Below are 23,709 nucleotides of genomic sequence, written 5' to 3'. Positions count from 1 at the left end.
GGTTCCCGGGTCTTGCTGGAGGCTTTGACTTTCTTTCAACTGACAGGCTCCTTCTCTTCAAATTCATCATCGCGTGTTACATCATCATAAAAGATGAGTGAAGACAGATGGGTGCTTGTACGCAGGGCTCGGGAGGCTGAACAGACCCTTCTTCTTTCTGAGTTGTGAGCCTTTCCGTCACTATAACTTTTTAGAAAGGTTAGTTGTGGGCTGAGCAGCCTATAAAGCTTCCTTGCAGCTGTCACCTGCTGCAGTTTTCCACATCTGTGACTTATTACAGCAGATCTTTCTGTTGTACCAACAGGAGCAATGTTACCCTTGCTGCTCAATATTGTGATTGAAAGGTATATTGTGCATTAGACCCATGCTAAGCTTACAACATTTTCATGTTACGAGGTGCAATATAAAGGTTTCTCTTGTACGCCATAAAATGTACAATATTAGAACTTTACGGCGTTCATGCGTATGACGGTGAGTTAAGAGTTTTATACGTCTCTAAAATGCCGGACAACTAATGGTCAGTGTCATATTAGATGTTGGTCAACTATGCTTTTGCGTCACAGCATCATACTGATACTGATATACTATTTGCTCAACTCCATCCCACAATGCTCCCGTTCTCTCTTCGTTCAGTTCGGAATCTTGTGTACAGACGCTGCCCTACTTAGGAAACAAGATACGTTCCGGACGATTATTCGTAAGTTGAATTTGTTTGTAAGTTGCTTCAGTGCTATATTTTGTATGGAATGTATGTTAATGGCTTGTATAAGTAACCTGTATTGTTTCGTAGTAAAATATAAACATTTAATGAAATAATATGCTCAATAAAGATAAAAAAAGTTAAGTTAAACTTACTTTTGTAAGATTTAAGAGTTAGGCGACTTCCTCCTCATTGGTAGAAAGTGGCCGAAAAAAAGCCATCCAACCATTTTCTCAACCGCATTTTGCTTTCTTATTCCACTTTCATTTCAAAAGAAACGTCTCGCCTCTTCTTTACACTTTACACCAACCACATTGAATGGATGCACGAGATATTAAACAATAAAAATGTCCAAGTTCTGAGCGCTGGCGATACAGTATAGTATGTTTACACACGAACTAGGAAGAGGAAGCCGGATTTCTTCTTCGGGTGGATGCTGGGTGAGCTCTCACAGCGCCTCACGCTGGTAGCGGCGGAAAGAAGCACTACACTACTTTCCTGTACAAAATCTAACTTACAGCAATGTTAGAGTATTTTTTGACATCCCCAAAAGAATTGGTTGGAATCTACCGTTTTTCTTAACTCGAATGGACGTAAGTAGGGGAGCGTCGGTATTAAACTTTATTTTGTATAGCCATGGGTCCTAGGACTGGCAGTGGCGCTAAAGGGAGTAAAAAATGATAACCATGGAAACAAACCTTGCGTTTAGGAATAATATGGAGACGTCACATACTGTACATTGTTATCTTTAGTAAGTAATATGGCTGTAACTAAGTAACCATAGGGACATTTTTTAATGATAAGGGTTTTTGGAGCATTCATGTAAAAATGATGGAAGATTGAACGACAGTCATCCTAAAAAAATATAAAGCATTGCCCAACGGCTTAAAGAACATCACTGGGCTAATGTGGAATTGTGACGTCGCTCCTGGCAATCTTTCGCATTCCTGCAGCGTGGATAATGCACTCTTAATGTTTGGCGTGCGTGTTCTCTCTGGTGTGGGTTGTGTAGGCATGTCGGAGATAGTGCGAGGAGGCGATGGATCCGCAGGGGCTTTTCCCTTATTTTCAGACCTGCTCGGGTCAGGAATTTTTTCCGTTCATTCTTTATGCACTTGACAAGCTGCTTTTGGGCAGCGATAACAAGTTCAATAGGTGAAAAATGTATTTTTTGTTCTTTTTCTGTTCACGAAAAACTGGCATGGACGGCGCTTTGGGTTTCTCACCAGTGAAGTCGCAGGGCGTGCAGGAAGGCCGACAGCCCCTCCATGACGAGCAGGATGGCCACGGTGAGGGTGGCGAAGGCCGCAAAGATGATGGCGAGGCCGAAAAAGCCTCCGCCGCTCCGAGAGGACAAGCCCAAGTGCATGACCATGGACCACAGCACCTCCGACAGCTCTGAAGGCAAACAAACAAGCTGGCTTAGATTGGAGTGGAGTGCTACTGGAGTGTGCAAGCTTCTTGCAAACAGCTCAGTCTCTGTTAACCTTTCAAATTGACTGCAGTCCCAGTCATAATTGAAGTCAATATTTTGGTGGAAAACAGAGTGCGCTGTGTTGTCATCATTCTGTGCATGCGCAAACTAGGTCACGCTCGGAACCTTGAAATTTTGCATGTGGTGTACCCTCCACAACCCTGTACATGAAGCTCTTAAGACACATGTGTCAAACTCCCGGCCCGCGGGCCACCTCCGGCCCGCCGTGTAATCATATCCGGCCCGCAAGACCATTTTACATTATTGTTAATAATGGCCCGTCAATATGAACAACGCCGTCTCATCCCTGGACATCATATTCTGACGTTTTAGTCACTGTACCTATTCCTTCAAATATGACGTTTACTATACTAAATACCAGTGGGTCGGGAACCTATGGCTTGCGAGCCAGATATGGCTCTTTCTATGAGTACCTATGGCTCAGAGACAAATTTAATTGCATGCAAATTTTCTCCATCTCGTTCAAAACTTGAGCCGCTGATCCTGTCCAGATACACTCAAAAACAAACCAAAGCTTAATTGCAAAACAGTACTTTTCAGAATATATAGGGCACGTTTTCGCTACAATTTACAGTCAAGGTTTCACACAAGAAAAAACCCGTTTGGCTGTACAACGCTAAAGAATCCTTTATATAAAAGCTCACTATATAATCAGTGTTCAGTGTTCGGATACTTTTTGATGAATCCACGGAACAAATTGTAAATACGCCAAAACACCGGAAGAGAACTTAAAGTTATTTGATTGGGTGAGTGGGAGTTATGGGTGGAGCTATGCAAAAAGTGTAAGCACTCCCTCCCATCTCTCGCCCTACTCCGTCTGCGCCAAAGGTAAGCACACCAGGCTCCCTGTTCTCATAATATTGTGACGTTTTTACAAAATAATTTGTGTAACATTTTCATATGTCTACTTTTGACAAGAAATATATTAAGGAGAGCAAAATCTTTTGGGATATTTAAGTTTTTTTTAATATACACATTGACATAGGAGCAAAGGAATTTGAATGTTATTTTAATGTTAAGTTGTTTAAGTTAAGTTCTAAATTGTATAATTTAACAAGATATTTTTATTTACAGCAAAATAATAAATACTGTATAAGTGATTTAAGGTTTAAATTTAATATTCTTGTCTGTTTTTATTCATATTTATTTTCCAAAAACATTCAGTTTAAGTGTGTTCAATAAATGTTTATCCTGGTTGGCCGCGACCTTAAGTGTGTTTTGAATTTTGGCCCCTTGTGCAATTGAGTTTGACATCCCTGTCTTAGGACCTGGCTTATAATAATTTTGGGATTTAAAACAAATACCGTTACATTTTATTCAATTTAGGTTTAAGTTTATAAAGGTAAATGGAGGAATTATTACTATCTATCTATGTATCTGTCTACCCTGGTAATATCTCTCGAGAGGGGTGACCGAGAGCAAGACAAACACATACAAAAACAACGAAAATAAAAGGGAAAAAGTAGCAAAAAACACACACAAAATTTTGTGGACCATGGCCAACCCAAATGCCCAAACACCTAAACAAATTTTAAGCACCTCGGCACACAAGTTGGTCATGCTTTCGTCCCTCCAGTGTGATAATGACTGATTACTCTCACCTGTGCCCGCTCGTTTGGCGCCAGCTGCTGCTGTCCACCTGATTGGTTCCCCGTCCTATTTAAGCTCAGTCCTTTCACTCGCCTGTTGTCAGTCTATCAGCGAACCTCTGTTTTCACAAGGCAAGCATTTTTGACTCTGACTCCCGTCTGAGCCGTTTTTGCATCCGTTTTCCCCATGTCCGTTCCTGATTTCCCCGTTTGTCTCTGTCTACGACCCGTTTGTTGACCCCGACCACAATTTGATCTCCCGTTTCGGCTAACGACTCGTTTTTTGACCCCGACCATGTTTTGATCTCCCGTCCCGGCTAACGACCTGTTTTTCCGTCTACTACAGTACGATCTCCCGCTCCGGAAGATCAATTCCGCATTCGGGACACGTTCTGATTCTGTGAGCAGCTTGCTTCCCGCGTCCAGTGAGCACCGGATCGCGGTCGCTGCCTTTCTTCTATATCTTAATAAACTTGTGATTAACGTTACGCATCTGGGTCCTACTTCTGTTCTGGTCGTTACATCCAGATGAAACGGGACGCAAGAAAGCGGCCATCTCACTCAGGTCAAGGGTGACACAACACACTCTTCTGTTCAACAGCAGGGCCCGACAGTTTTCGCTGGTTTACCCCTGCCGCATCATACAGGTGCCCTGCCCATCCCTTAGAACGTGTCTAAACATCCCACTATCCTTTTACCAAATCTCTCCATGAATTATTAATTACTTATACAGTGAGTGTTTTTAGTTTTAGTATTTTCTTTCTTGAAAATATTTATAGTCGACTTATTTATCAGTCTATCAAGTCTCCTACTTGTCGCGTGCAAATTATAAATGAAAAACATATTAAATTAGGAAGCAATTCGCACATATTTGACCTTCCCTATACCACAAAGCATGTACATTTTATATGAGCATGCAACTGATCTGAATTACAAAATAAGAAATAAAAGACATGTTTGCAATATTTTTTGTTTGTCAGATATTTTTTTTTTAAGTATAATGTACTTTAAGTTATTTAGTTGAATGTCATGAATTAACAAAAAAAAAAAAGGACAATTTTATTATATTTCTTGTTATTCCGAGTCTTTTTTATAATATATTGTATTTTTAGATATTGTTTAAAAGAACAGTGTGTTGATTTTTGCCAACTCGTGGTAAAATTACTCATTAATTCAAACATTCCACTATTAGTTGAAAATAATGTGCAAATATGACAGCTAGCAGTGAGAAGCGGTCAAAGGAGGCAGAAGAGGCAGTCATCGTAGAATTGTAGAATCAAAAATATATTAAATGGTTCTATTTATTCAGTGCTCTTTTTCATTTAATTTCTTTAATGTTAGGCATTTTCTCTTTCAGATTGCTGAAATTACAGATTTTATGAGGAATACTATTAATGCAATTCGTCTGTATCATATTACTGCATGTGCAGATGCAGAGTGAGGCTTGCAATTCTCTTGCCTCATGGCAGAGGATGTTAGTGAGACTGTAAAGTTGACTGTTTTTGGTTGTGTATTTCTTAGACTTCCATGCTATGAAATTAACCTGTTTTTATATTCCTTATATAAAAACAATCATCACACATAGTCACGTTTCTTTATTTGTAATTACGTTTCTCAATTTTATTTTACTGTGAAGTCGTGCTTATGTGTGACTTCATTTCCTGTTTATGTGTGAAATCAATAAACCACGCCTACTGACCGGATGTTGTCAGCGCGGCCCGGGGAACCTGGGAAGATGGCAGCTCGGCCGTGCTCGCTCCATTCGCGATTTATTCGTTTTTATCTGAATAATTCTGCCAACAGAGAGTTTATATCTTGTATATCTCTCACAGAGACCAAGGACTCTGATGTGGTGGTCACCTCAGCCCCAAACAACAGAATTAGCGACCGTATAGGCAAGATAACAGCAAGTAAACATCCAGTAATTTATTTTCTTGTTGCATTGACTTTTTCATTTAATGGAAGATTACCTCTCCATTAATGCATTTATTCATGGGGGGGCGGCAGTGGCTCAGGAGGTAGAGCGCTCGTCTTGGGAATAAGAGATCGCAGTTCGAATCCCTGCTCCTCCGTGTTACATGTCGAAGTGTCCTTGGGTAAGACACTGAACCCCTAATACACCCAATAAGCAGGTTAGCGCCTTACATGGCTGCACGGCCGCTATTGGGAAATGTGAAGCACAATGTAAAACGTTTTGGGAAGTCTTGACCTGAAAAGCGCTATATAGATGCAGATCATTTCATTTAATTCAAAAGGAGCAGCACATACATTTCTTTATTGCTCAAATGATGGATAAGATGTTGGTTAATTTATTTGAAAAATCTGACGACGCCTCATCAGGCACAAACCTCATCAAGCGTCATACACAAGGCTCACTCTTCTACGGCAATTTTTCTACTGGGGAAACCCAATTACGCTTGTCATGTTTGCGTTTGTGCCAAATCCTATCCTCAAGACCACCAGCTCGGTGGCCTTGGGGGTATGGCGCCCGCCCCGAGACTGGGAGGTTGTGGTTCAAGCCTCGGCCGAGTCAAACCTAAGACTTAAACATTGGTACCCGTTGCCTCCCTGCTTGGCGTTCAGCATTAGGGGTTGGAATTGGGGGGTTTGGTCACCTAATGACTACCAACACCTCAGTTGGGTTGAGTGAGGGGGCTGGGAATCCCCTCCTCTGAATCAATCTCCCAAAAAGAGTCAGAAATGACTCTAGCCACCTCCCACTAGGGGGATATGGCTGTGGGATATATATATAATGTTTGCGTTTGGACTCACGTGCATGAGCCAGGCTGAGTGCCCAGAGACGCAGATAGGAGGCAGTGTTGGAGATGCATCCCAGACAGTACTCAATAGTGTGGATGGCCTGATGGACGGCCACGTCACCGAAGTCAAACTGAGGGAGAGTAAAACATATCCATTAGCGTGTTTTATTAGATTTCAATATCAAGTTTACCTCATAGAGTCAATCCATGTTTATGGTGGAACAGCATGGTTTTGTCTTTTTACCAGGATTGGGTAGGGTTACTTTAACTGGATTACTTTCAATTACTTTTGGATTACTCCAATACCGAATATGCTAATAAAAGACAAAAGAAACTAAATATGAATAAAATTACTAAATTTTGTGCAGGCTTGGGGAGTAACGGAACACATGGAACGGCAAAAATGATGTTGGCAAGCTGTTTGGATTTATTTTTATTTTGTGTCTGTCGCATTTTATGTTAGTTTTGCCGGAGATCAAAGAGATCAAATGTCATGTCCTGCACGGTTGTCATGGCGCCCAGCTTGCCTCGCCCCTTGACACCAACTGAGACGCATTGAACTGATTGCTAGTGGAGTACTTAAACGCTCCTTTTGGGACTGCCCGTTGCCAGACCATTGCTTTACCTTGTTGAATACCTGTTCATGCCTGTTTGATCTGGGTAATGCCTAGTTTGTAATTTTGATTGCCTTTAAACCTATTTTGTTTTGTCTTTGGTCCGTTTGTGTGTTGGACAACTTTTATTTCCTAATTAAAGTGACAGATCGTCTACGCATGAGTTCCGACTTCCTGCTTCCTGGTTCGTTTCCTGACATCAAAGCCAGGAGAGACAGCTTACCACGTGTTGTGAGTCATAATTTTATTCATATTTAGTTTCTTTTGTCTTTTATTAGCATATTTGGTATTGGAGTAATCCAAAAGTAATTGAAAGTAATCCAGTTAAAGTAACCCTACCCAACCCTGCTTTTTACGTTTGTCAACCTGTCAACTACATAAACATGATGTAAGTTTTCCATGCACACAAAATATAGCCTGTCACCGTCCAATTGGATTAAGAGTGCAAATAAATCACTCGTAGACGTGCGCTTAAGTCAACTGCAATGATATGAACCACTGTACAGAAGGAATATAGGACGCACAAGACCCCTTAGTATGTACCAGTGTGTATTTTAAGCACTAGTACGTCTAGAATTTTCAGGGACAGGCCAGCGTCTTTTAGACAAACCAAAGCAAAAAGGTGCAGATTCAGCGTTTTTCACAGGAAAATACATGCAGATCAAAAAAGCACTTACAATCAAGGTCATCGATTTTTGCAAAAGTGAGTCTGTCATTTTCTGATTACAAATAATTACTGTACATTTTTAACGAACATGTTCAGGTACTGAAGATACTAAGCAACCCTGGACGATCAATACTGCATGTGTGGCATTTATGCCAATTGGAATGACTCGTTGAGAAGACCTGATTTAAAACAGATTTGTCTGTAATTTCATATTTTTTGAAGGGTTTGAGTTTGGTCTATGCTAATGGTTGAAGGTCAAATGTATATTGTAGTAAAATACACACATCAATAGAGATAGAAAACAGAAAAGGTTTTGTGACTAACTTCTCTGAGTTTGTCTGTTCCCCAAGATCATAGAACTGTACATGTTTGTATATTGTCGGTCCATTCACACCATCCTGGAACAAGACAAACCTTTCCGGTATAAAATGGGTGGGGCTAGGCCTGCGTTGGTGCCATTGCTGAAATTTGCTCCGCGCAGGTTAGGTTTCCGCTTTCCATGCTTGTCTTTTGTTCTTGCACGCATGGAATGGACTTTATGGAAGTGGCTTCATTGTTCCCATTCAAAGAGTCTTGGCTTGAGAAAACAAAAAACGGCGGCCACGTTGATGTCATGGCAAAACACATTAGGCTCGACGGCCTCTCAGATACCAGACGATATGTTCCAACGTTTACACTTGGTCGGCCAAGAACAAGAAACTGGATTTTTGATTGATAGAAAATTGGGATGTTTTTCCTTAAATGGGATCAGTAAGGGGATTTGGCTTGTTGTTTTTATTTATTTTTTGTTCCTGTAGCTTTTACAAAACAAATCAATCAAGATGACTTATGTAGGCGATAATAAACCCACCACACGACAATTATAAGTAATTGACTAAAAATGTAAATTCATTATCGCCCTGATTTGGTTTCTGACCTGCAACCACATTAAGTCTTCAATTAGGGTTAAAAAAATTTGGGCGACGCTACACAGAGAAACACAATCAGAGATTTCAATGAATGGCTAACAACTCTTTTACCAAACTTGAAAATAACACATTCAATTATTAATATTAATCACGGAGCAGCAATCTATGTTGAATCCCTTTCAAGTGTTTGAAAACAAATTGAAAAAAGGAAAAATGCATCGCACAAAAACACCAATGGGCAAACATGCTAAAGTAACCACTCGGTCTCTTACCGGCTCTTCCTCTGCATGCTTGAAAATAAGCAAAGGTCAAACGTTAGTGTTACTGCACTTCATCATTCTGAATAATCCCTGAATTCTGTCAAAAGATATAATTACTTCTTCATTTTTATTCTTGCTGCATATGTCATAGCTTATTTTTCATTGGGCTATTTTCGGATGCATGTACAATTTAGACTGGCCATGCATGTATTGCTTATGTCTCCTACCAGTTACTGTAATCCCTTGTTTATCATGGTTAATGAGCAATATGCGATAACTCAGAAGAAGCCCCACTCACCCATTTTTCATATTTAAGCGGAAAGAACAGAAAAAAAGAGCCACCATGCATGAAACAAATGTGCTCTCTTTGTCCTCGCTCTCAGCAAATGTTGTCTAGAGATTATGGATCGCGGCCAAAACAGTGTAGTTCATTTAAGGTGGGGCAAAATGGCATGCCCCAGTGTCCTGAACTGAAAAAAAGTGCCCTGCAAGCCCCCTACCCTCAGAAATAGTGAGCCAGGGATAAGACAAAACAGTGAATTTCATTTTTGAGCCCATCTCAGCTGTCCTCAGGCAGTGGGCAAGGGACACCCTGAACTGGTTGCCAGCCAGTCGCAAGGCACACAGAGACAGACAACTCACTCACTCATTCTCACCTGGGGACAATTTGGACTGGCCAATTAACCTGACATGCATGTTTTTGGAAATATGGGAGACAACCGGAGTGCCTGGAGGAAACCCACGCAAGCACAGGGAGAACATGCAAACTCCACACAGGAAGGTTTGATCCCGTGACCTCAATACTGTGCCACAGACGTGCCAACCACTCATCCGCCGTGCTGCCCTATATATATATATATATATACATATATATATATATATACAGTATATACACTACATCATTTAATCAATGAGAATAAAGACTGTTCTATTCTATTCTATTCTATTCTATAATACAGCTGTTATCTAAGGCAATATGAAATGACTTCATCATCGTGCCTTTGCCGGAATATCACGGCCTTGGAAAAATTGTGATGAATGTGCGCTTGTTGAATTACAGTTATGCACTAAGTTATCGCAAGGCAAACACTGCGATGGATCAGAGCCGAGTGGACGGCAACCTTCTGAGCCAACTGGGTGGGATTTGCAGGAATTCCTTTCCCTGGTTCTCATGAAAAACACCTCAGTGTTTATGATTCTGAAATGGAAAATCCGACTCTTATCTGTGCTGGTCCATCACAGGCCTCCCTTTGTATTTGAAAGCAGGCATTGCACCGTCTCCTCCTGCTACCAGGAGAGACCAAAACGCTACATTCTACTGTAGAAACATGGCCAGCCGTGCGTAAACAGAAAAAGGAGTTCCACTTGACAGGAAATTGTGCGATCGGCGCTAGCAGCAAGACTACTTCAAAATCAAACATATTTCGGTTTTATGTTTGATTTTTTTTTTTTTTTATGTGAACGAAGTGAGTAAAGTAGACTCCCAGGATACAGTGTCCCTGGCTTACGACGTAATTACTTTAAAGTGTGGATTAAGATTATTTATAAGCCCCTCTTTACATTATTTTCCCCCACCATACAACATCAGCAACAAATTGATATAAAATGTACACGTTCATGCGCTCATGTGCATGACGAGTTATGTCTTTTGGATGCCTTTCTGCTAGTGGTTGATTTCATATAAAATGCCAATCTGCTATAAGTTAACTTTATGGCATCATAATAATGCAGATATGGAATTGGTTGAATTACCTCCCACAATGCCTTTCTTTTAATTCAGTTTAGAATTACATGTGTTTCATAAAGACTGAGTCAGCGATACAATACTGTATGTTTTTGTATTGTATTTATCTGCTATGGTTCCCAAGACTTGTAGTAATGATAAAGGGGAAAGCAAAAACCACAGGAAAAAAGCTTGCCTTTACTAAGCAATACAAAGAAGGCACAGGAAAAGCTGCCATCGCTTAGTTGCATGGCCTTAACCAATCGACGACCGGGACTGTTATTAAAATTAAGGAGGCGATTAAAGGAAGGAATCTTTGCAAGTGAAGGTCATTAAATATATTTCATTTTTCATCCATTGCTGTTTCCTCCCCCTCTGCATTCACCCGCTACTGTACTGTACCAGCTCAAGTAACGTCAAACCGCCGGTTATAGGATTTAATTTTTCCTTTACATGTATGTTAAATTAAATGTTATTTAATCATATGCACGTATATTAGACACAAGTAGAACCAAGGGTTAAGCTTTTATTACTAAAGGTTTATATCCCCCACTATATGCCAATTTCATCTCGTGATCTTCATCTCAAAACAGATTCATGTTGTATCCTGGGGGTCGAGTATAGTGTTTATTTAACTCTCAGTGATTAAACGAAGGAAATTGAGGTGTTTTTCACTCTCAATAATCGTTGTTAGCCTGTGGTTGCTAAACAACGGGCACATCCATCCAAATTCATCGGCAGATGTTAAAACGATACAAACGTGCAGCATGCAAGTGTGAAACAAGCAATATAATCCACTGACCTCCTCTCCCTCCTCTGAGTGTTGTGAGAGTTGGTCGTGGTCCATGATGCCAGCCTCATCCTCCGTGGGCCCGTTGCCCACCCGCACCCCTCCGAACTTCTGCGTGCCCTGTTGGGTGAGCCCGGTGCATGATGAGGACGCGCCTGTTCGCTCTAAAGATTGCTCTAGATTCTCAGCAGGGGTTTCTTGCATCTTCTGTGACTAGATACAAAAGTCACAAGAGCTTTGTCGGGCTTAAAGCCAGCCTCGGTTTGCACTTTATACAACAGCATCAAAAACCCTCAACAGATTCTATTGAACATGATTTGAAACACAAAAAGTTGAGCCAGTATTTTGGGAATATGTCTACCGTAAATTCCGGACTATAAGCCGCTACTTTTTCCCCAAACTTTCAACCCTGCGGCTTATTCAGTGATGCACTCGAGTACAAAAGGTAAGATTTAGACCGGTGGAATATATGCGCCGAGGAAGACTGCAACTCCTTAGCTTTTGCACAATTTAAATTAGCGTAGACATATCCTCATCATGCTAATTGCAAAAAGAAAGGCACATGACGCAACTTTCAAGCTAAACGCAATCGAGCAGTCTGACAAAGAAGGAAACAGAGCTACTGCACGTAAGCTTTACTCTGCGAGCGTGTTGCTAGCGTGTGACAAAGTCTCTTTCCCATACTGAAGGAGGTCGACTTTGACGACTCCAGTTATGAGGAGGAAGATGAGGACGGTTTACTGTGGTTCCTACATGCACGGTATGTTTTTTTTTAACAGACCCGCCTACTGCGTCGCGAGCGTGTTGCTAGTAGCGTTTTGCTACCCTTCACAGGCACGGTTTGGGATGAAAGTTATGATATTATTATTAAAGCTTTGAAAACTCTCTCGGTGTACCATCTTTCTTTGTAAATATGTGTAACCATGTATAATATGTATTTTTTTGTAAATTTTTGTCATGTATTTATTTTATAAACTCATTCTGATATGTTTTGCACGAGCAAATGAGAAAGAAGGGGCGGGGCAAACACGGGCTGACGGGAAGTGGAGTAAAGGTGAGACGTGTTTGTGGACGCGGCCGACAATAGTGGACATATATTTTTCCCACCCTTACTTTTGGAAATATACACTTTTTTCCTTGGATTACTTTCAACGGGCACCCGGACTCTGCAGGTCTGCATCAAACCTTAAGTACCGGTATCATTTTCCGTTCATTTTGCCGGCTATGATTTTTGGACTGTGTCGGGTATGGGTTAATTTTGTGTATGTGTTGCTTTTTTTCAATGTGGGCGCATGCGGCTAATATACAGGTGCGGCTTGTGTATGTACAAAATCGGTTTTCGTCCCGAAATGTGGTGGGTGCGGCTTTTAATCAGGTGCGCTCTATAGTACGGAATTTATGGTAATTGCAATAATTGCTGATTTCTTATTTTAAAACGGCAATTATATTCAAAACAAGCCACACATGGACATAATATGAGCTGTATTAAAATTGTAAGTCATAATACTGGCCATTATGGAATTTTATTTGGGGAGGTTTATGATACAATGATATTGTATCGTTATGAATTGAATGATATATTAACGGGACAGTGTGTATTATTTGACTACAGTATGCTGTCGTATTGTGTATTGCAAACAAAAACGAGTGCTATAAAGCACAATGAAATATACTAAGTTCGACTCAAAGTGACCCAACCACACCATTTTTCTTATAATTTTCTACCCCCAATATTTTGCAAGGTTTTTTATTTATGGGGACCCTTAACAGCAAGATGACTCATTTTGTGTAAAATAAGTGCAATTATGTATTATTGACTTACAAATGTTTTGAAAAAATACAGGTTCATATGATGTTCATGTATTTTTGCTTATTATTTAACTAGAGGTATTTTACCACTTCCTGGCGCTAAATAATACACTGTCCCTTAAAAAAAAGCAAGATTGTTATTGCTAATCCTCGCACACATTTGATACAAATTAGCATTTTTTTACAATTCTAAACATTTTTAAAAGGCGATTTTGGCTTAAAATATCAGTTTTTTTCCTTACATTAAAATTGTAACATTATAAAATAAATTGTTAGCAATAATTAAAAAAAAGGATGATGATAAAATCAAGATTGTAATTTTTTTTTTTAACAAATCGCAATACCATGGGTTAAATCTGAATTTCTATAGTGAATTATTAACTATTATCTTAACATCGTCTGTTGTTTAGGGTGTCATCAGATATTTAGAGTGCTTCCAAGGCAAGCTTTAAGCCATCATTTAAGGGCAAAACAACCAGGCTCATTAATCAACACAATATCAAAATAGAGGATAGAAGCAAAAAACAACTTTATGATGCAAATGAGAATAGACTGATGGGAGCCTAATAACGGTAGGGACAGTAAAATAGACATACCAGGTGCTGTTTCCACAGGTGCTGACGTCGGAGCACCATCGTTTTCACAACCAGCATACAGGGGACGCATGCAAGAGCAATGAGAACCAACAAAACCTGGATCCCCGTCTAAAGATTCAAACACATAAAGATTAACTTGGGCTAACGCTCACTTGGTCATTTTGGGCGGTGAGAGAGTTTGCAAGAGTGCTTATGTTTTTTTTGGGCAGACTGCAAAAGCAAAGACAAGATGAGAATGGAAAAAGGAGCACCTGTCCTGCATATAGAGATTTGGTGGTGGGATCGCTGTAATTGAAAAGGCACATGTTGATGAAGTGGATGAGCAAGCTGGGAGCATCTTTGGATGTGAGCGCGTCGTAAGCCGTCCACTTGTAGAAGACCAGTAGGACCAGGTAACCGAATAGGCTGGACATGAACACAATCTCGGGAATGAAGCCCAGGAAGATGTTCAGAGGCTTTTTGAAGTACCTGCCATCAAAACATTCCAGGAATGTTAAGAATCAAGTGTAAAATCCCTTTGGAAAAATGATCCGGTTCTTTTTTTTTTTCATCAAACTTGGGTCAACGCTTATCCCAACTATCAGGAGCAAGCTCTCTGGCAAAAACTAGAAAGAAGTAAGAAGATCTTGTACAGGTCTTTTCAACCCAAAGGAGTACAAGAATCTGTGTTTCAAACTTCAAAAGAGAACAAATGTGGGGTATTCAGCCATAACTTTTGTTGTAGAAATGTTTAAAAAAGACTTAGTCCTTATAACTCAAAGAAGTCTGGTGAAAATGTACTAGTTCTCAGGCAATTTTTTGTGATGTTTTATGAGCTACGCTAAAGGCTAGCTAAGCTAAATACATGACAGGAAAACAAGATTCCTTTGTGACTTACAAATGGTTGAAAAGACTGAGGGTGACTCCAAACAGCATGTGAATGACGCCAAGGATAACCGACATTTTCATCTTGAAGGAGTTGAGGAACGTTAACTTGTTGGTGGCCACGTTCCAGATCTACACACAAGGGAGAACAACAATAGCATCATCTTACTTGCTCATCTCAACGTCAAGGAAACTAAAAAAGAATATGTATGGTTTTATTCTTATCGGTGATTTACCGGGTCGATTCCCAATGGATAAGGCCCGTTGAACACACCGGGAATTGCTGGGTCCAACTGGAGAACCCCGTTTGATTCAAGAGTTTCAAACCTTGATGACATCAGTAACTGATTAGGGTTAGATTTTTGAGACTTCCCCAAATTGCCCATGAGAAAAACTATGATGACAGGTTTGATGAGAAGAAAATTGCAAGATAATGTTGCACAAAATCAGGGAGAACTTACGACCAGTTAGCCCCTTTGGGCCCAAACATGGGCCTAACGCTCCATCCCGAGCCAAACATGTTGAGCGATTTGGAGAAGCAATCGTTGTAAATGATGCCCGTGTACACGGAGAAGATCCCCATTAGCAAGATGATGTAGCGGCCGGCAAACACCATGTTGAACATCTGTCGTCAACATTGACATCTTTAGCTCAAGGAATAGACAAAAACAGTAAAAAGTGGGATGCTGGTCTTATTTTTTGGCACCTCGTTGTCACTCTTCTGGGACAGAAGGCGACTCTCTCGAACGACTAAATAGAGAGCGGCGCACGTCATGAGGAGGCCGTGACCCATGTCTCCAAACATGACAGCAAACAAGAAAGGGAAGGTGATGATGGTGTATTGAGCTGCAACCGGAGAGAAAAACAAATGAGATTAATTCAAGTATATTCATTCTTTCTCATTTAAAAAAAAAACTACAGTAAATTCCGGACTATAGAGCGCACCTGATTATAAGCCGCACCCACCACATTTAAAGAGGATAACCGCTTTTGTACTTACACAAGCCGCACCTGTATATAAGCCGTATGCGCCCGCATTAAAACATGTAACATAATCGCAAAATTAACCCAAACCCTACTTTGAGTACCGCGATTTTAACTAAACATAATGTACACAGTTCAAAAACCACAGCCGGAAAATGATACCGGTACTTAAAATTTGTTGCAGACAAGCAGAGTTCGGGTCCCGTTAAAAGTAATCCAAGGAAAAAAAGGGGACATTTCCAAAGGTAAGGGTGGGAAAAATATATATCCACTATTGTCTGCCGTGTCCACAAACACTCACCTTTACCGGTCCCCACTTCCCGTCATCCCCCGCGTCTGTTACGCCCCTTCTTTTTAATTGGTCAGTGCAAGACTTATCAGAATAAGTGTCCAAAATAAATACAAATAAATACATTACAAAAATATACAGTTGCAAATACATATTATACATGGTTACACATATTTACAAAGAAAGACGGTACACCGAGAGAGTTTTCAAAGCTTTGATAATAATATTATAACTTTCATCCCAAACCGTGCCTGTGAAGGGTAGCAAAACGCTACTAACAACACGCTCGCAATACAGTTAATGAGTCTGTTAAAAAAAAATACCGTACATGTAGAAACCACGGTAAAACGTTCTCTTCTTCCTCTCATAACTGACATCTTTAAAGTTGTACTCCTTTAGTATGGTAAAGAGACTTAGTCAATTGGACGTCGTCCCACGCTCCCTTACTCAAAAACACGCTAGCAACTCGCTCGCAAGGTAAAGTTTGCGTGCAGTAGCTCTTTTTCCTTCTTTATCGGACTGCTCTATTGCGTTTAGCTTGTAAGCTGCGTCATGTGCCTTGAACTCGAGCGCCGCTGGCGGCTGTTAGAAAAATGACATAAATTGGCCGCATCACTGAATAAGCCGCAGGGTTGAACGTTTGGGAAAAAAGTAGCAGCTTATAGTCCGGAATTTACGGTACTACCTGGATTGATTTCCCTGTAGTTGCCAATGCCATACGCATCCACAATGTTCTGAAAACCGGATGTGAACTTGTTGGTCTTGTTAAAAGTGGGAGGGGTCTGCTTGGTCTGCATTCGGTTGAGAATCGACGGCACTGTGGAGCCGCTTCGTTCCTGTGCAATAATGCATAATGTTAACGTTTCATCTGTAAGCATTGAACTGAACCACCCAAAATATTTGACACGTATAGTACGCCTTTTTAACTGATGCCACAGGCATGCTAACAATTAGGAAGGATCATCTTAATGACAATTATCATCGACAGTTGTGCTGCAATCGAACTAAATGAACTTATGGAGCTATATGTATATATATATATATATATATATATATATATATATATATATATATATATATATATATGTAGATATATAAGATCATGTATTGACAGACATGTAGTTATCATTGGCTTTATAAAAATACAAAAAATAGGGCAGTTTTTTTTAGGTTCTGAGGGTAGTGTTGACTCGTCGCTTTCCAGTAGCCATCCATCCATCCATAATCTCCACCACTTATCCTCAGTAGGGTCGCGGGGGTGCTGGAGCCCATCCCAGCTATCTTCGGGCAGTGGGCAGGGGACACCCTGAACTGGTTGCCAGCCAGTCGCAGGGCACACAGGACAGACAACTCATTCGCTCATTCACACCTAGGGACAATTCGGACCGGCCAATTAACCTGACACGCATTTTTTGGGAATGTGGGAGGGAACCCACGAAAGCACGGGGAGAACATGCAAACTCCACACAGGAAGGTTCGATCTCATGACCTCAGAACTGTGCCGCACACGCGCTAACCACTGCGTCCCCGTGCTGCCCGCTTTCCAGTATCATTTCAAAACTGTTCACCGATACCCAAGCTGGTGAGTCCAAAACTACTCTTTACAATGGATTTCATTATTACAATAATCAGCGGAGCACTGTTAAGGAATGGCTCATTGAGAGAAGACTACCGTGTGTGCAAAAAACTCACGGTTCCTCGCCGTAGCGCAAACTGGATGGAGTCCAAATCGGACACCGGACACCACACTTCAGCGATGAGACATTTCTGGGTGACGTCGATGTTGCACAGGTTGAGGGTGTGGTAAATGGCTTTCATCTTGCGAACCTTGATGAACCAGACTCGCATTGTTTTGGAGGCGGCCTGCAACACCCGCTGACGGTGGTCCTCAGTCTGGTTCAGCACCTGGGTTGGGATAGTCAAAAAGTGAGCTCAACGTGGCGGTTAAAGGGATTTTTTTCCTTCACTACACTGTTGTTTAAAACAGATTTCTAACACCCAACTTTATTGCCCCTTACTGTATAATAAAGCAAGTGATTCATTCTGCATATTTTGACAGTTTGGCTGAAGAACAACATCTGCATGTGTTTCACAACTTCTCAAATGTAGTCTTCAAAGGCTCTTCCTGTTTTGAACCCCTGCATTTTTCCAACCTTCTCACTAAATGTCTTGACTCGTTTTAGCCAATGATTAGTTGTCCCCTACAACCTGAGCCAAATGTTCTATTGTATGCGCATAATAAGTTCTGTTGTTTGACAGGGCTAGTATTAGCGCCGACAAGCAGAATAGGTGCTTTTTCCTTTGCGTAGTAATCTCTGGACTGCACAACTTTTGATCAAGGACAACAGTCTGTTGCAGATAAGAATAATACACAGAAAAAGCCTGCTAGCACTCACAGTTTTGAGGCTAAAACTTTTATGGTGACGATAATAAACGCTATTCCATATTGGATTTTCACCAAATGAAAAAAATATATTGTTGGTGCTCTAACTAAACCTGAACTGACTGCCTTTTTATTACTTTAAAGAACCCTTTAGAGCCAGCCAGTCAGATATATAAATACAGTAGATAGATAGGTCAACAGACTAATTTGTCAGAACCCGAACAGACAGAGGACCCAGACGCGTAACGTTTTCACACAAGCAGTCATGCGCGTGAACACAAACGCCAGTGATGCGGCGATCGTTGGGCGGAAGAAGTGAGACAGAGAAGTCAGAGGCCGACGAGATCGAAACCGGACAGGACAGATGGGATCGATACAGGACACACGTTAGATACCGGAACAGTCGGGATCGATACACGAGCAAGATACCGGACAGGACGGGACAAACGGGACCGATACCAGATACTGGAGCAAGATTCCAGACAGGACGAGACCGACGGGATCGATACCGGATACTGGAGACTGGAGAAAGATACCGGACAGGATGAGACAGGCGGGATCGATACAGAATACTGGAGCAAGATAGCGGACAGGACGAGACAGGCGGGATCGATACCGGATACTGGAGACTGGAGCACGATACCAGACAGGACGGGACAGGCAGGATCGATACCGAATACTGGATACACGAGCAGGATACCGGACAGAGTCAAAATGCATCCCTTGCGAGTGCAGAGGTTCGTTGATGGACTGACAAGGAGTGAATGAGAACACTGAGTTTAAATAGGAGGGAAGCCAATCAGGCAACGAGCGGGCGAACGGGCGGACCCAAGTGAGGGCAATGGGCAACCGTGACATAATTCATTAGTAAGCTATCTTTGCAAATGGGCAGCAAATAAGTCAAGCAAGAAGAAAAATAGATAAAAATAAGGAAAACCCTCAAAATTTACCATTTGGAGGTCGTCAATGCGGCTGTTGACTCCGGCCAACATCTCTTTCCTTTCTTGTGGAGTCTCCGGACAAGGATACAGAGAAGCACGGAATCTGGAAAAAAACAATAAACATTTCATATAATCAAGGTTAAAGGAGACAGAAGGAAATGCCCCTTTAAATTGTTGGGCAAAGTCAATTGGATATTGAAAGTTTCTGCATACAAAACTTAATAACCAAGTCAAATGTTTTGCATATAGATTAAAATCACAAATAGCAGGATGAGCACACACCCCTCGCAGATCTTCTTCACTCTGTTCTTCAACTGGTCACCTTGGAAGAAAATGATGAAGACGGACTTGTGGACCTGGTCTCCCTGTCAGAAAAAAAGGAATCTATCAATCTAATAATCGAAGGAAACAGGCCTTGTTCCCTCTCTGGGTTTTTGCACTGACTGTGGTTGGGTCCTCAAGCGGGTCCTCAATCTCCGCTTTGCGTAAGAAAACGTTACCGCGACACACCCGCCACAGCATTCGCTCGAAAGTTGGGATCCTCTCTCGGCTGATCACGCCGGCCACAAAGCTGTAAGACGGCGATACATCACCAAACGTTTTTGGGGGATTGATATTTGACATTTGAACGTTTTTATATCAAAAACTATCACCCTAATCGGAGTGGAGCCCCTCTCCCTCCCTCGTTGCCCTCCATCAGGGCTGATGACTCCTCCAGCAAGTTGGGATCCTCCATCTATGTAACAGATAAGATTATTCCAATCCTCTGATAATGTGATTCAAATGTGACGAGGAACTCTACGAGACCTCATCGAAGAACTGCTGCGCGCAACGAAGAATGTGTTTGAGTTCCGTCAGCTCAAGGAAGTTTTTCTTCAGGGCTTCTTGGTTGGTGTTGATCTCCTTTAATTCGTTCTCCAACTTTTCAAAGGTAGCCTGCAAAGCAACATCCCAGACTCTCAACACTTGGGCAGAGGTACTTGAAACGAAATGCTTGATGGCTGGATAATAAATCGAATAGGATGGAAACATTTCAAACCTGGAAAAAACAGATTAATTATCACAATTTAGCGACTTTATTTGTTTTATACTCAATACATTTGACCAGGGTTCATCAACCTTTTTTAAGTTGAGAGCTACTTTTGTTAGTGATTAGCGCGAAGGGCTAACGCCAACTCCCTCGGACTCTAATTGGCCCTATTTAAACCCACTCCTTTCTGTCACCTGTTGTCAGTCCGTCTGCAAACCTCAGTGTACTCTAGGCAAGCTTTTTCGACCCTGACTCCCACCTGCTTTTGCTCCCGTCTGTTTCCCGGCTTCGACCCCTTTTGTGATATTGACCACGACTCGTTTCTGATCCCGACCATGTTTTTTGCTCTCCTGCCTCAGCTACTGACCCGTTTTTTCCCGTTCCTGACACCGCCATTGCTCGCCACGAAAGTCCCACTTCCGCGTTCAGAGCGACCTGCTTCCCGCGTCCAGCGATCACCGGATCTTGGGTACAATCCTTTCCTTTCTTCTAATAAAATTGAGAGAAACGTAACGCAAGTGGGTCCTGTCTCCGTTCTGGTCCTGACAGAGTGACCCAAAACACTTTTTAACGAAACATTTGATACTAACAATAAGGGCAAAACGATATACTATTTACAATTTAACAATTAAATGAAATAGAAATAACTTCTAAACCCGATGCCTGCATACTGATAGCTTTTTATTTTTACTGTGCTAAATTAATGTTTCCCATTTTTTCCAATTGCTTCCTTAGGTAAAGCATATTGTTATTATATTCTTAAGTCAACTGTTGGATATTGTTTAAAAATCAACATTCATGCTATACCAGAATTTTTTAAAGTATCTTTACCTCCAAATCAATCATATCCCTGGGAAAAGGGACCTCGGGATTCTCCCCCGTGTCAACAGTTGGGATGCTGGCTTTCTTGATCTCCTTCTCCACAAACCCTATTGAACAAAGTTGGAACATGGCGGACTTTTTCTTTTTCTTGGGGCCAAAGAAAACAGATGAAACCGCCCACCGAAATTACATGAAGAAGCCGCCTCAAGCACTCACTTAATTTCCTGTCCATCTCCTCGCATCGCCGCACCTCGTTGACAAACTTCCGCTGGAACACGTTCACGTCCGGGTTGAGCTGTCAATGCAAAAAGCGATTGTTCCGTGAGAATAACTCAAGAAATATTATGATATCAAAAAGGACATTTCTTACATCTCTGAATTGGACCATGCCCAGCTCTCCCAGTTCACTGACGCAACAGTAAGCTGCCTCGGACTGGAGAAACAGCTGGGCCAGGGTCATCTCCTCACTTCTGAAGAGCTCCCCCATGATGATCGTTTGGCTGCGGGACACACCACAAATAAGACTAGATTACAATAAGATTGTAAATTCTCATAAGGATTGCTCACTGGTTGATGCAAATACAGGTACCGTATTTCCTGCACTATAAGGCGCACCTAAAAGCCTTTATTTTTTTCAAAAGCTGACCATGCGCCTTATGATACAGTGCACCTTATATATGGATCAATATTAAGTTACAAAGTCTTGCAACTAAAGCAAGCGGCCGCCGACTAGATTTTCCCCCGAAGGCGAATTAGTCCGCGATGTATGCTGGGATTTATATACCGGCGTTTCATTTCCTAACCAATGTGTCACTCATCATTTGAATCAGTCACTATTGGCTAAAGTTATTTGGAAGTAAAGGGGGCGGATCCTTTTTATCATTTACAGGCTCGCATAGGCTAAAGGGGCAAAACAAAGCCTGCAATTGGCCGAAAAAGATGAATATGAATCACACGTTGGGTTGCACTACGGCATAGAGAAAACATTTTTTACTATTCTGTATTTGTAAATACTTTACTCTTCTGGATTTACTACACTCACGGTTGTAAGAAGACCATGGTTACGTATCATTATTGAACGTGATGGCTGCAAGAGAACTTAGGTGAGCTATGCGGCTTTATATTTTCCTGGTATGTTGTTTTAGAACGATCTTGATGTTTCTGTGATGAGTCTATTTTTAATCTAAATTCAATTCAAAGTGTTTGTCATATGCACAGTAAAGAACCCCGTTTACCTGCACAATCAAATTCTTACTTTGCTGTCCACACAGTTGCCAGCAAAAAATAAAATAGAAACTAAGGAATGGTTGGCATTTCTTGAATCCCAAGACTTTAACCTTCCGAATGATATTTGGAACGATGCATTTGAGTGGCATCGTACAGACACTGTTTCCGTACATATCTGAGACACGTATTTGCTTCTTTGCAAGCTTTCGGAATGTTAAGGGGGTAATAAGTTTTACTGAACTATCTGACTGTTTTGTCAACGTTCCCATTGTAGAGCCTTATTATCCGGTGCGCCTTATGTATGGAAAATATAGGACCAAAAACTATTTTTTGGGGGTGCGCCCTATAACCCGTTGCGCCTTATAGTGCGGAAAATATGGTAAATCATATTCCTATGAAATATTGTGAGGGTGAATTCAGATTTTGATCTGGTCATTATAACTTGTTAGCTTGGTGGACTATAGCGCAGCTGAAAGAGAATTGGAGGCCATGTCTATGAGCATCCTCCCTTTCCCTGTGCCCTTGAGCTCAAGGACGCAGCTGCCGTCCATCTCTGTGACAGCATCTATAGCGTCTAGAGTTTGCGTGGTCCCCATCCTCCTGCCTGACAGTTATTAAACCACCATCTTGTGGCGCTAAGCTAAAAGCTGCAGGTGTCAAAATGGAGCCGCGGGAAACATCCCTCATCCACCTTGTCACGTTGTCGCCGTTAACGCCCACACGTCAAATATAATACGGCAAAAATGACAGCTTTAACAACCAATAATGTGTTAAAACTGTTGGTGTGCGGTTTTTTAATAGACTTACCGTCAAAACGTAAAAGTGGTGAAATCTGTGGACGGTCAAGGATGCGGGATGCTACGGTACCAAGCTCTGCGTCAAGTGTGATTTACGACAGTATAAACCGGAAATCCGTTGTCAAAGTCAAAATAAGAGCACAAAGACGCTGCCTATCGAGCACGGGTTTTATTAAAAAAAGCATTTCATAAAATTAAATTATGCACCAATTCAAATATTTTGTTACGTCTTTTGAAGTGTAGTGAAAATTTGTATTCAAATCAATTTATGGTGTTAACTTTTATTTTAAAAGTCAAACGCTGAGACGTTCACAAAATGATGTAGATAGATAGATAGATAGATAGATAGATAGATAGATAGATAGATAGATAGATAGATAGATAGATAGATAGATAGATAGATAGATAGATAGATAGATAGATAGATAGATAGATAGATAGATAGATAGATAGATAGATAGA

At 41.2% G+C, this 23,709-nt stretch overlaps 1 protein-coding gene across 2 annotated transcripts in view; it reads right to left on the bottom strand.

Annotated features, from left to right (window-relative positions):
• LOC148347607 (V-type proton ATPase 116 kDa subunit a 1-like) overlaps positions 1–23,346 on the bottom strand; it is a 30,990-nt gene extending 7,644 nt beyond the window's left edge. Inside the window, exons 1-21 of one of the 2 annotated variants that reach the window (XM_088323116.1) lie at positions 23,258–23,346; positions 21,594–21,723; positions 21,440–21,518; positions 21,233–21,330; positions 20,179–20,307; positions 20,025–20,107; positions 19,816–19,942; positions 19,654–19,736; positions 19,381–19,474; positions 17,740–17,952; positions 16,733–16,883; positions 15,481–15,620; positions 15,236–15,399; positions 15,011–15,101; positions 14,788–14,906; positions 14,162–14,378; positions 13,911–14,018; positions 11,518–11,718; positions 9,005–9,022; positions 6,557–6,674; positions 1,927–2,098 (exon numbers count right to left, since the gene is read on the bottom strand). In XM_088323116.1, coding sequence (XP_088179242.1) covers positions 1,927–2,098; positions 6,557–6,674; positions 9,005–9,022; positions 11,518–11,718; positions 13,911–14,018; positions 14,162–14,378; positions 14,788–14,906; positions 15,011–15,101; positions 15,236–15,399; positions 15,481–15,620; positions 16,733–16,883; positions 17,740–17,952; positions 19,381–19,474; positions 19,654–19,736; positions 19,816–19,942; positions 20,025–20,107; positions 20,179–20,307; positions 21,233–21,330; positions 21,440–21,518; positions 21,594–21,710 — 2,522 coding nt within the window. In that variant the 5' untranslated portion in view covers positions 21,711–21,723; positions 23,258–23,346. The remainder of the gene's footprint in view (positions 1–1,926; positions 2,099–6,556; positions 6,675–9,004; positions 9,023–11,517; positions 11,719–13,910; positions 14,019–14,161; positions 14,379–14,787; positions 14,907–15,010; positions 15,102–15,235; positions 15,400–15,480; positions 15,621–16,732; positions 16,884–17,739; positions 17,953–19,380; positions 19,475–19,653; positions 19,737–19,815; positions 19,943–20,024; positions 20,108–20,178; positions 20,308–21,232; positions 21,331–21,439; positions 21,519–21,593; positions 21,724–23,257) is intronic. The other variant, XM_088323117.1, reaches the window with a different exon arrangement.
• Positions 23,347–23,709: the final 363 nt, after the last annotated feature.

Source organism: Urocampus carinirostris, chromosome 19 (genome assembly GCF_059441175.1).
Source record: "Urocampus carinirostris isolate Australia breed hairy pipefish chromosome 19, RoL_Ucar_1.0, whole genome shotgun sequence".
In the NCBI taxonomy this organism is placed as follows: domain Eukaryota; kingdom Metazoa; phylum Chordata; class Actinopteri; order Syngnathiformes; family Syngnathidae; genus Urocampus; species Urocampus carinirostris.
The sequence above is the reverse complement of the archived record's forward strand: the minus strand, read 5'-3'. Positions and strand labels throughout refer to the sequence as shown.